Here is a 12615-nt window from a genome sequence, read left to right on the forward strand (position 1 = left end):
GATCACTGTAACCTCTGCCTCCCTGGTTCAAGCGATTCTCCTGCCTCAGTCTCCCAAGCAGCTGGAACTATAGGCACCCACCACCACGCCCGGCTAATTTTTGTATTTTTAGTAGAGATGAGGTTTTGCCATGTTGGTCAGGCTGATCTCAAACTTCTGACCTCAGGTGAGCCGCCCACCTCTGCCTCCCAAAGTGCTGGGATTATAGGCATGCTGGGATTATAGGCATGAGCCACCACACCCTGCCAGAAGCCCTTCTGATCACATCTCTTCCCCCTCTTGTCCTAGAGAAAACACTCTTCTGAATTATGGCAATCACAGACTCATTTTTCTTGTATGTATATATCTATAAACAATATAATAGAGCTTTTCCTTTTTATTATAATCTATACTCAATTTGTAAATGATGCTTTTTAAGTTGTTTTGCTGTATGTGTACCCAGCAAATAAGTTTAAACTTAATCCTGTTAAATGTACTTAACAAGATCTTTTTTTCTTCAGTTACGACCACCTCAACCTCCAGTGTATCTCTTTGTATTTGATGTGTCTCACAATGCAGTCGAAACTGGATACTTGAATTCAGTTTGCCAGAGTTTGTTAGACAATCTGGATTTGTAAGTTTCTCAATTTAACTTAAATATGAAACTAGTAATATTTTCTAAATGAATAAGTAGTTTTTGAAATCCAAAAAAAAGAAAGCTGTATAATTATTTTCTAAAACTTCACCTAAATTAGTTGTCAATTTAGGCCTCACTTCCACTTAGAAACATTATTTTTAAACCTATAGTTGGTAGGAAGAATAATATAATGAACCTCCAGGCACCTGTCATCACCCAGCTTCATCATCTTCAGCATTCTGCTGTTCTTGCTCCATCTAATCCTTCCCCTTCACACACATACCTTTTCCTACCTTGAGTATTTTAAAGCAAATTTCAGCCAGCGTACTGTTTTACCTATACATATTTCAAGAGTAACTTTTATACCTAACTGTAATACTAAAGCATCAAGAAAATTAGCAGTTATTCCATATATGATCTAATACCCAGTTTATTTTTTGTTCCTAGTCGTCTCAAAAATTCTTTTTACTGTCAGTTTGTTGGAGTAACAATTTAAACAGTATACATACATTGCATTTGGTTATCAAGTGTCTTAAGTCTCTTAAAATATCTATTTCCAGTGGTGCTAGTGTAACCCATCAAAGCAAATGTAACCATTCTATGTCATAAAGTATAGTGCTTGTGTGTGGTATGAAGGAATATAGAAGACCAAATCTCATCACAAGTGGAGTAACTCCCTCACTTTGGTGAAAAGCTCATTCTTGTTCCTGCCAGCATTTGTATTTTTAATGCTGTAGATTGTGACTGGGGATTATGAATTGATGAGATTGTCACTGACTCACCCATGCATGAACAAGAGTGAAAAACAATTTGTTTTTCCCCTTATATAGCTGTAGTTACACATATTTGTAGTTCTTTAAAATAGATGCTTTTGCTCTTCTTTGTTCTTAAATATTAGAGTTTGTGTATCATAATTTTTTTTTTTTTTACTTTTTGAATGGTTTTATTTTATGTGCAAATAATGAACAGATGTTGTACCCATAAATTCTACTTTCCAAAAACAGGAGCTTTTTAAAAGAAAACCACGTAACTTTTAAAAGGCATTGGGATTCCTCTGCTTCTAGATCATTGGTAGGCTAGAAAAATAAAGTTTGTTCTACCAGGAATCACAAGTTGGAACTGAGTATTCTCCAAAGTGGAAATTCTAGAGTGTAGTGTCACTCCAAGCAAAGATTATTCAGTTCTCATCCCCAACATCCAAAACTACCTATGAGAAGGGTTAAACCAGGTCAAAACAGTCCAGCACAATTCGGCTTCATCAAACAATATCATTATGCTCTTCTGAGATGCAAATAAACCAAAACAGGAAATACTAAAATCAAAATAGTATTTGACACTGTCATACAAATTGTTATTTCCTTGTCATATCCCCTCTTCTATAACATTAATAAAGGGAGTATTTTACTGCAAAGAATATTTTATTTTATACATCACTAACCATGAATTTTTGCCATTACTTATTATACAAAGGCTGCCCTGTGCCATTATCCAAATGGAATAAGCATTTTACATCCACAATTCACTTCTACAGTTATAAGCAGAATTTTCATGATTTACATAAGTACATCTGTCAGTGAAGATTTAACACTGAGATGCAATGTAACATCAGTAATATCTGATGTTTTATAGATGGCAATGTAGAAAAGATATATTTTAATCACTTTTCATTTAAGTGACCTTATGTAAAAAATAAACTAGTAATTTAGCAGTTCCACGTGTCCAAAGGGCATTTTCAAATGCACGTAAAAGAAATGGTTGCAGAGATTTTTAAGAAGCGTTCTTCCATATCCACATCCTCTTGCAACTGCTGTACCATTTTCTCTTCCAAATGCTTCCCTTTGCCTGCCAAGAGGGGCTCGGATGAGATGAATGTTTTGCTTGACTTCTTTGATATCCTGCACTTTCTGTAGCTCTTTATTTTCCTTCAGTCTGTTGATTATAAATTTAGCTTGGCATTTGTGTTTGATCTCTTCAACTCTCTTCATTGCATCAATAGTTTTATTCCATAGCTCTCGCTGGTATTTGATAGGTTCCTTTCTACGCTTTCAAATTCAAATGAATTATCCACTGTAAGCTCTTTACCAGCTGCTTTCCGTAATGCTTTGGTCCACCTAACTTTGTGAGGATTGCGCTTCTTTTTAAGTTTTTATGACATTTAGATTTACAAAATCTGAACACCTTGCAATCGTTGTGTACGAACATCATCCCGTGGCCAGGGTAGATGGGCCCGGAACAGAAATAACACTTCTTGATACGCATGTTGAACCCGCCTGGGTCCCCACTGACCAAACGCCAAGCTTTAGAGGAAGTCTGTGTATCATAATATTTTGAAGCATGGTTTATAACTTAAAATCATCTGGAAAATTTCATACTTTTCAGTATTTTTAGCGTACTATTTCCTAAGTGATTATATGTAACTTTATAGCTATACTTGGTTTTGGATTTGTTTGGCTTATGTGTAGTGTTTTTCCTTAGAGTCACGTATGTTTTCATGGTAAACATTGGGTGGTTTAAACAATTTTTTTGTTTGTGTTGGGCCAATTTCCATAATATTGAATGAGATATTTGCATGTAATTCTTAGGACACATTTTATGTATATTTGTATATAGTTAAAACTTGGTAAAATACTCTTATGAATTTGTTTTTAGGCTTCCTGGCAACACTAGAACAAAAATTGGCTTCATAACGTTTGACAGTACAATCCATTTCTACAGTCTTCAAGAAGGTCTCTCTCAACCTCAGATGCTAATAGTTTCAGATATCGAAGGTATAGATTTATAACTATTTTCATAATTTCCAGTTTTAGAAATATTTCTTGACTACTTGACTAATTGGTTGTGTATTGTTTGTACTATATCAGGGAAAATCTTGAGTATAAAATCATGATTGTTGAAGTTGTAAGAATCTTTCAGTTCAATCTCTTATTTCTTGGAAGAGGAAACGGGGGCTGTGGAGACAACATGAATTCTGTACAAGGCAACAAAAACAAGTTAATGTTAGAACTCAGATCAAATTTAGGCCTTTTTTCCCCCTTCTTCCCATTCATTCAAAAAGTATTTGAGGATAGACATAGAGCAAAGAAATAGAATTGAGAGCTCGGAATAAAGCCTAGCACATACAGGCAATTGATTTTTTTTTTTTTTTTTTTTTTGAGATGGAGGGTTACTCAGTCACCGAGGCTGGAGTGGAGTGGTGCGATCTCAGCTCACTGCAGCCTCTGCCTCCTGGGTTCAGGCAATACTCCTGCCTCAGCCTCCTGAGTACTTGGGATGAGAGGCACGCACCACCACACCCAGCTAATTTTTGTATTTTTAGTAGAGACGAGGTTTCACCATGTTGGCCAGCTGGTCTCGAACTTCTGACCTCAAGTGATTTGCCTCTCTCAGCCCCGCAAAGTGTTGGGATTACAGGCATGAGCCAACAGGCACAGCCAGTCAGTTGATTTTTGACTAAGGTGCCTAGACCAATCAGTGGGAGAAGAGACAGTTTTCTGAACAAATAGTTGTGGCAATACTGCCTATGTAAAAGAATGAGGTTGGACCTTTACCACCTTATACCATGTAAAGAAAATTAACTTGACATGGACTAAAGACCTATACTTAAGAGCTATAAGTAGAAAACAGGGGCAAATATTTATGCGCTTGGATGTGGAAACATCCCTGGTGCATTGCTGGTCATAATATAAAGTGGTATAGCTGCTGTGGAAAATTCCTTAGCAGTTCTTCAAAGTTAAAGGTGAATTACTGCATAATGTAGCAATTCCACTGTTCAATATATACTCCAAAAAATTGAAAGAAGGGACTCAAGGAGATCCTTGTACGTTATTGTTTATAGCAATAGCAATTATTTACAATAGCTAGAAGGTGGAAACACCCCAAGTAGCCATCAACAGATGAATAAACAAAATGTGGTATAAACGCATAATGGGATATCGTTCAGCCTTTATAAAACAACGAAATTCTCAGTTGGTCAAGGTGGCTCACGTCTGTAATTCCAGCACTTTGGGAGGCTGAGGCAGGCGGATACTGAGGTCAAGAGATAGAGACCATCCTGGCTAACACGAGACCAGCCTGGCCAACATGGTGAGGAGTTTCACCATGTTGTCCAGGATGGTCTCAATCTCTTGACTTCAGTATCTGCCTGCCTTGGCCTCCCAAACTGCTGGGATTACAGGCATGAGCCACTATGCCTAGCCTACAGTCCCATTCTTAAAGGCACTGGTGTGAGCCTTCTTTATGAGAAAGCATCTGCTTTTTGAATGACAGCTATTGGTGAGCTGTATTGCTTCCTTATAAAGACAGCATTCTTGCATGTCATGTTAGTCAAAAAAATTTGCTTAATGCCAAGAGTGTATCTTTGGCTGGCTTCCAGGGCCAGCCATTTAAAAAAAGAAGAAGAAGTCAAAGCAGGATTGTAAAGTATTACCTTTAGCCTAAGAAGCAGAGCACTTATGCAAACCTTTACTCAGTGAGTACAGATCAATATTTTGTTTCTTTTTTTGGAGACAGGGTCTCAACCTACTGCCTAACCTGGGAGTGCAGTCGTGCAGTCTTGGCTTACTGCAGCTTTAACCTCCTAGGCTCAAGCAATCCTCCCGCATAGCTGGGACTACAGGCGTGTACCACCATGCCTGGTTCATTTTTGTATTTTTTGTAGAGACAGGGTTTTACCATGTTGCCCACGCTGGTCTGAAACTCCTGAGTCAAGTCATCCACCCATCTAGGCCTCTGAAAGTGCTGGGATTACAGGTGTGTACCACTGCACCGGGCCCAGATAAATACTTTGTAATTGGGAGTCTATACCTTTTACAAGGTAGCAGACAAGAAGCAGAAAATTTTGCAGTAGATACCTGAATCAGTGTGTTTTTTTGGTGGTTCTTTGGACATAGGTAAACCGTGCTGTAATAGTGGATGAGGTGGCTTATCTTTAACGAAGGGGGTGGTTAATCACATTCGTGTTATATATTTGGAACACCTTTAATGATTCTATTTTGTTTAAAATAAATGTGTATTTTTTCTTTCAGATGTTTTTATACCTATGCCAGAGAACTTACTAGTTAACTTAAATGAAAGTAAAGAGGTAAGGCACATTTTTCTACCTGACATGTTTAATTGAAATATTGAAGGAATATGTTTTTGAAATGAACTTGAAGTAAAATTTTGGTTCTTTCTGTGACATTTCTAAAATGTGTAGCATTTTATATTTGCTTGTAGTTAAAATTAATAAGATGAACAGCTCTTAAGTTCAATCCTGAGCTGATCATTTTTAAGTCTAATGAAGCAAGTTATTTGTAATAGGGTAGAAAATAAGCATATTCCATGTAGGAGGAACACCTGAAGGAAATCTGTCTTGCCAGCCATTTGGGAAGTTGGGAGGGTTGCTGAGATAAAGCTTCTGGTCACTACATAGGAGCACATTAGGTAGGCTGCTTTCAGTGCCCTTTGCTTTTCTGATTCACAGAGTGTCATTGGGGTCAGTTCAGAAGAAACTCTTATTACCTGCCTGGAAATTGCCATGAGATAATACAGTGAGAGGTGAACAGAATGTGTCTGAAGGGGGGATGTTGTCTACCCTGTACATGCATATATGCCCTAGGGGTAACATTTTAACTAGCAAGTCTGTGGTCTCTGCTGTTGGCAATGGTGACTGTGCCATAGTGCGAAGTATTTTTTTCCCCGTTAACTCTATTTGTACAACCTAACCTGTAAAGGTAGTTGTTTTTCTTTTATAGTGATATTACTAGTTGGCAAAGTTACTGGATATCATAGATTTGCAACAGGGAAGAGCTAAGCTCACTTTGAAACTTAAAAGAATAAAGTATGTAGAGGTGATGGAGAAGGCCATATTTCATGGCATTAAAATATATCAATTCTCTGAACTGTGATGGTTCTTTTGGATACATTTTGGACTTATAGTCTTGCTGGACTACTGCATGTGCAAGAACTGTAAGGCCCCAACTTTGATTTGTCTTGCTTGCCAATTTATAATGTTGACTTAAAATGGCTTTCTTGTCATTTGACCAACTTCATTGTTTAGTGTCTGTAGATTCTCTGATCATCATCAATGTCTTGTCTATTGTATTAGATACTGACTAAATTGAAAAAAAAATTAATTGTGACACTCTTGAGTTTTCTTGCTTTATTTTACAAGCTTGTGCAAGATTTACTGAAAACATTGCCACAAATGTTTACCAAGACTCTGGAGACCCAGAGTGCCTTGGGTCCTGCACTTCAAGCTGCCTTTAAGCTGATGTCTCCAACTGGTGGTCGAATGTCTGTTTTTCAAACACAACTCCCAACTCTTGGAGTGGGAGCCCTGAAACCACGAGAGGAGCCTAACCACAGGTCATCTGCTAAGGTTAGAGAGCCATGAAATGTGTGGGAAGATTTATGCTGCTGTGCCATCCCTGTGACCACAGAACCTGTTTCTTTAAATTTATTTCTCAATTGTTGGGAGGATGGACTATAAGGAATTTGGTAAAGGGTTTAACTTTTATGTAGACATTTTTATTTTATTACATTTTTTTCTGCCTGATTCACCCTTCTTTAATTTGTAATATCTTTAGCAGACCAGTAGCAATTCATCCTACCTTTAGTGAGACAGTTTGGGAGACTAACAGAATATGCTTGATAGGGACAAAGAGAACCTGACCGACCAGTTAAGAATAGTCTTATGGCCAGGTGTGGTGGTTCACTCCTGTAATCCCAGCGCTTTGGGAGGCCGAGGCCAGTGGATCACGAGGTCAGGAGTTCGAGACCAGCCTGGCCAACATGGTGAAACCCCAGCTCTACTAAAAATAAAAAATTAGCTGGGCATGGTGGCAGGTGCCTATAATGCCAGCTACTTGGGAGGCTGAGGCAGGAGAATTGCTTGAACTTGGGAGGTGGAGGTTGCAGTGAGCTGAGACTGTGCTACAGCACTGTAGCCTAGGCAACAGAACGAGACTCCATCTCATAAATAAAGAAATAAAGAAAGAAGAATAGATTTATTTGGCTGGGTGCAGTGGCTCACGCCTGTAATCCCAACACGTTGGGAGGCCAAGGCAGGCAGATCACCTGAGGTCGGGAGTTCAAGACCAGCCTGACCAACATGGAGAAACCCTGTCACTACTAAAAATACCAAAGTACCTAGGCATGGTGGTGCATGCCTGTAATCCTAGCTACTCGGGAGGCTGAGGCAGGAGAATCGTTTGAACCCAGGAGGCAGAGGTTGCAGTGAGCCGAGATCACACCGTTGCACTTCAGACTGGGCAACAAGAGCGAAACTCCATCTCACACACACGCAAAAAAGAAAAAGAATAGTCTTATTTGGTACATTGATGGTAAAGGTGCTTATGTGCACCTTGTGTGTATAAACTTAAAGTTTTTGAGGCCAGGCTTGGTGACTTAACACCTGTAATACCAGCAATCTGGGAGACCAAGGCAGGCAGATCACGAGGTCAGGAGATCGAGACCATCCTGACCAACATGGTGAAACCCTGTCTCTATTAAAATACAAAATATTAACCGGGTGTGGTGGTGTGTGCCTGTAGTCTCAGATACTTGGGAGGCTGAGGCAGGGGAATTGCTTGAACTCGGGAGGAGGAGATTGCAGTGAGCCGAGATTGCGCCACTGTACTCCAGCCTGAGAACAGAGTGAGACGCCGTCTCAAAATAAAAGTTTTGAGACCCGTATTTCCCAAAAGATTATGAAAGAGACACCTGTGTACTTTACTAGGTATGATATCATTCCTGGAGTCAAACTGCCTATTTGCCAGTTTATTATACATGGGAACTTGGCATATTACTTAATTTCTTTGCCCCTTTGTTTCTTTATATATAAGGTAAAAATAAAGGGTCCGGTGTGGTAACTTATGCCTATAATTTTTTGGGAGATTGAGGTGGAAGGATTGATTGAGCTCAGGAGTTTGAGACAAACCTAGGAAATATAGTGAGACCTTGAGCCTACAAAAATACAAAAAAATTATCCAGGTGTGATGCTGAGAGCCTACAATCCTAGCTTCTCTGAAGGCTGTGGTGGGAGGATCACTTGAGCCCAGGAGGCAGCAGTGAGTTCATGCCACTACACTCCAACTTGGGCAACAAGAACAACAAAAATATGGCTGGGTGTAGTGGCTCATATCTGTAAGACCAGCACTTTGGGAGGCCGCGGCGGGCACATGACCTGAGGTCTGGAGTTCCAGGCCAACCTGGCCCACAAGATGAAACCCCGTCTCTATTAAAAATACAAAAATTAGCCAGGCGCAGTGACTCACACCTGTAATCTTTGGGAGGCCGAGGCAGGCGGATTACAAGGTCAGGGGTTTGAGACCAGCCTGACCAACATGGTGAAACCCCGTCTCTACTAAAAATACAAAAATTAGCCGGGTGTGGTGGCACACACCGGTAATCCCAGCTACTCAGGACGCTGAGGCTACTCAGGAGGCTGAACCCAGGAGGCGGAGGTTGCAGTGAGCCAAGATCACCGCGCTGCACTCCAGCCTGGGCAATAGATCGAGACACCATCTCAAAAAAAAAAAAAAAAAAAATAGCCAGGTGTGGTGGTGTGTGCCTGTAGTCCCAGTTACTTGGGAGGCTGAGGCATGAGAATTGCTTGAATCTGGGAGTAGGAGGTTGCAGTGAGCTGAGATCGCATCACTGCACTATAGCCTGGGTGACAGAGTGAGACTCTGTCTCAAAAAAAAAAGAAAGAAAATAATGATAGCACTTACCTCTTAAGGTATTTGAAAGGACTAAATAAGTATTACGTATGAATTGTTTAGAACAGTTGCCAGCATACTGCATTGAGTAGATTTTAGTTACAATAAAATCTTTGCCAATTATGAAATTATTATAGTAGATGTATTTCTTTTTAAAAGTAAAGCAAGAAAACTTACAGAATATTTTTATGTATATTTATATTTTTTAAATAAAAATTTTTAAATTTATGTATTTTTTAAATAAATAAAGCCATGTTACCCAGGATGGTCTCAAACTCATGGGCTCAAGCAGTCCACCCATCTCAGCTTCCTGAAGTGCTAGGATTACAGGTGGGAGCCACCATGCCTGGCCAGAACTTACAGAAAATTCCTAAGCAGTACTTGCTTCTTAATGAAAAATCAAATAGTACCACAAAGGAAAAGCACTTTGTAGAATGCCCAGAAATAACTGCAATTGTTGTTAACATCATGATATATGTTGATGTGTATTTAGATTTTATGACAATGTAATGATTTTTTTAAATGTCTCTTTGTAATTTATTATAAATAGGATATACACCTGACACCATCCACTGACTTCTATAAGAAATTAGCCTTGGACTGTTCTGGTCAGCAAGTAGCTGTTGACTTATTCCTTCTCAGTGGACAGTATTCTGATTTGGCTTCTCTGGGTAAGTTCTTCCTAATGATTTTTTTTCTGTTAAATGAATATCAAAATTGTACTTATATGATAGTGTTCTGAATACAGGACAAAGTTAAATAATTTTTATGCCTTTGGGAGAGTTAAGCAGTCAGTTTAGTCTATTAAAAACCTTATAGTCTTCTAGTCTAAACATTTAATAATAGAGAAATTTCCATACTACTATTTTAAAGGAATGCAGGCTGGGTACGATGGCTCATGCTTGTAATCTTAACAATTTGTGAGGCCTATGCAGGAGCATTACTTGAGGCCAGGAGTTTGAGACCAATCTGGTCAACATGGGAAAACCTTACATTTACAAACAGTTGGTTTTTTTTTTTAAATAAAAAACTAGCCAGGCATGGTGGCACACACCTGTGGTCCTAGCTACTTGGAAGGCTGAGGTGGGAAGAGTGCTTGAGCTGAGAGGTCAAGGCTGCAGTGAGCTATGGTATCACTACTGTACTCCAGCCTGGGTGACAGAATGAGACTCTGTAGCATAAAAATGAAATAAAGGCTGGGCGCGGTGGCTCACGCCTATAATCCCAGCACTTTGGGAAGCCGAGGCCGGTGGATCACAAGGTCAAGAGATCGAGACCATCCTGGTCAACAAGGTGAAACCCCGCCTCTACTAAAAATACAAAAATTAGCTGGGCATGGTGGCACACACCTGTAGTCCCAGCTACTCGGGAGGCTGAGGCGGGAGAATCATTTGAACCCAGGAGGCGGAGGTTGCGGTGAGCCGAGATTGCACCATTGCACTCCAGCCTGGGTAACGAGCGAAACTCCGTCTCAAAAAAAAAAAAAAAAAAAGAAATGAAATATCTTTCCTGACAGTAGTTTACCTTGGAAAGTTAAAGAAAGATTGATTCCAATGTCCGCAGTTACTTTGGTGTAGTAGAAGTAGTTAATGGGACAGTTTAAAGCAGTATGTTTTCTCTTCCAGGTTGTATTTCTCGGTATTCAGCAGGTAGTGTCTATTACTATCCCTCTTACCATCATCAACACAACCCAGTCCAAGTACAGAAATTACAGAAAGAACTACAGAGATACCTTACTCGGAAGATTGGCTTTGAAGCAGTCATGAGGATTCGGTGCACCAAAGGTAGGAATATGTTATTTTTTTACATAGGAGTGAATAATATTTTGGTACCAGTAAATATATGTGTTTTTATCCCTGAGATACTTCACTGACTCTGGAATGTGCAATTAAGAGGAGAGAAGAAACACTGTAACCAAAAAAGGGGGGGTGCCTATTGAGAATATACTCAAAAGCACTGACTTGTATATTTTTAAATGGAGAATTTTATGGTGTGTGAATTATTTCAATTTTTTAAAAAGTCCTTATTTCGGGCCGGGTGCGGTGGCTCACGCCTGTAATCCCAGCACTTTGGGAGGCCAAGGCGGGTGGATCACGAGGTCAAGAGATCGAGATCATCCTGGTCAACATGGTGAAACCCCGTCTCTACTAAAAATACAAAAAGTTAGCTGGGCATGGTGGCACACGCCTGTAGTCCCAGCTACTCGGGAGGTTGAGGCAGGAGAATTGCTTGAACCCAGGAGGCGGAGGTTGCGGTGAGCCAAGATCGCTCTATTGCACTCCAGCCTGGGTAAGAAGAGCGAAACTCCATCTCAAAAAAAAAAAAAAAAAAAAAAGTCCTTATTTCTAGCTGGGCATAGTCACTCATGCCTATAATTCCAGAACTTTGGTGGATCGCTTGAGCCCAGGAATTAGAGACCAGCCTGGACAACATTGCAAAGCGATATCTCTTGACCTCGTGATCCAACCGCCTCGGCCTCCCAAAGTGCTGGGATTACAGGCATGAGCCACCGCGCCTGGCCAAAGCAATATCTCTACAAAAAATACAAAAATTTAGCTTAGCATGGTGGTGCACATCTGTAGTCCCAGTTTCTTAGGAGGCTGAAGTGGGAGGATTGCTTGGGCCTGGGAAGCAGAGGTTGCAGTGAGCAGAGATCACATCACTGCACTCCAGCCTGGGCAACAATGAGACCCTGTCTTTTAAAAAAAAATAGACTCAGTGGCTCACGTCTGTAATCCCAGCCCTTTGGGAGGCCAAGGGGGACAAATCACGAGGTCAGGAGTTTGAGACCAGCCCGGCCAACATGGTGAATCCCTGTCTCTATTAAAAATACAAAACTTAGCTGGGTGTGGTGGCACAAACCTGTAATCTCAGCTACTCAGGGGGCTGAGGCAGGAGAATCGCTTAAACCTGGGAGGTGGAGGTTACAGTGAGCCAAGATCGCACCACTGCACTCCAGCCTGGGTGACACAGTGAAACTCCATCTCAAAAAAAAAAGATAGAGTCTATTTTGTATATTTAGTAGAGTAGTATACTTGTATTTTTAGTAGAGGTGGGGTTTCACCATGTTGGCCAGGCTGGTCTTGACCTCCTGACCTCAGATGGTCTGCTTAAGCCTCCCAAAGTGCTGGGATTACAGACGTGAGCCACCGTGCTTGGCCGAGTCTATTTTTATTTTATTTTATTTTTTTTGAGAGTCTCATTCTATTGCCCAGGCTGGAGTGCAATGGTTCAATCACAGTTCATTGCAGTCTCGACCTCCATGACTCAAGTGATCCTCCCACCTCAGCTTCCCTAGTA

General features: G+C 40.4%; 1 protein-coding gene and 1 pseudogene across 5 annotated transcripts in view; one reads left to right on the top strand and one right to left on the bottom strand.

Moving 5' to 3' along the window:
- Nucleotides 1-12615, top strand: part of SEC24A (SEC24 homolog A, COPII coat complex component) — an 80129-nt gene that overhangs the window by 40440 nt on the left and 27074 nt on the right. For 4 of the 5 annotated variants that reach the window (XM_064366333.1, XM_064366334.1, XM_064366335.1 and 1 more), the window contains 6 exons: nucleotides 501-613; nucleotides 3266-3384; nucleotides 5641-5696; nucleotides 6768-6974; nucleotides 9866-9986; nucleotides 10941-11099. In XM_064366333.1, coding sequence (XP_064222403.1) covers nucleotides 501-613; nucleotides 3266-3384; nucleotides 5641-5696; nucleotides 6768-6974; nucleotides 9866-9986; nucleotides 10941-11099 — 775 coding nt within the window. Of the gene's footprint in view, nucleotides 1-500; nucleotides 614-3265; nucleotides 3385-5640; nucleotides 5697-6077; nucleotides 6152-6767; nucleotides 6975-9865; nucleotides 9987-10940; nucleotides 11100-12615 lie in introns of those variants that run through there. The other variant, XM_064366337.1, reaches the window with a different exon arrangement.
- Nucleotides 2349-2875, bottom strand: LOC135270592 (probable ribosome biogenesis protein RLP24; annotated as a pseudogene).

This window comes from Aotus nancymaae, unplaced genomic scaffold (genome assembly GCF_030222135.1).
Source record: "Aotus nancymaae isolate 86718 unplaced genomic scaffold, 86718_ANA_hifiasm-v0.15.2.pri h1tg000064l_1, whole genome shotgun sequence".
NCBI lineage: Eukaryota > Metazoa > Chordata > Mammalia > Primates > Aotidae > Aotus > Aotus nancymaae.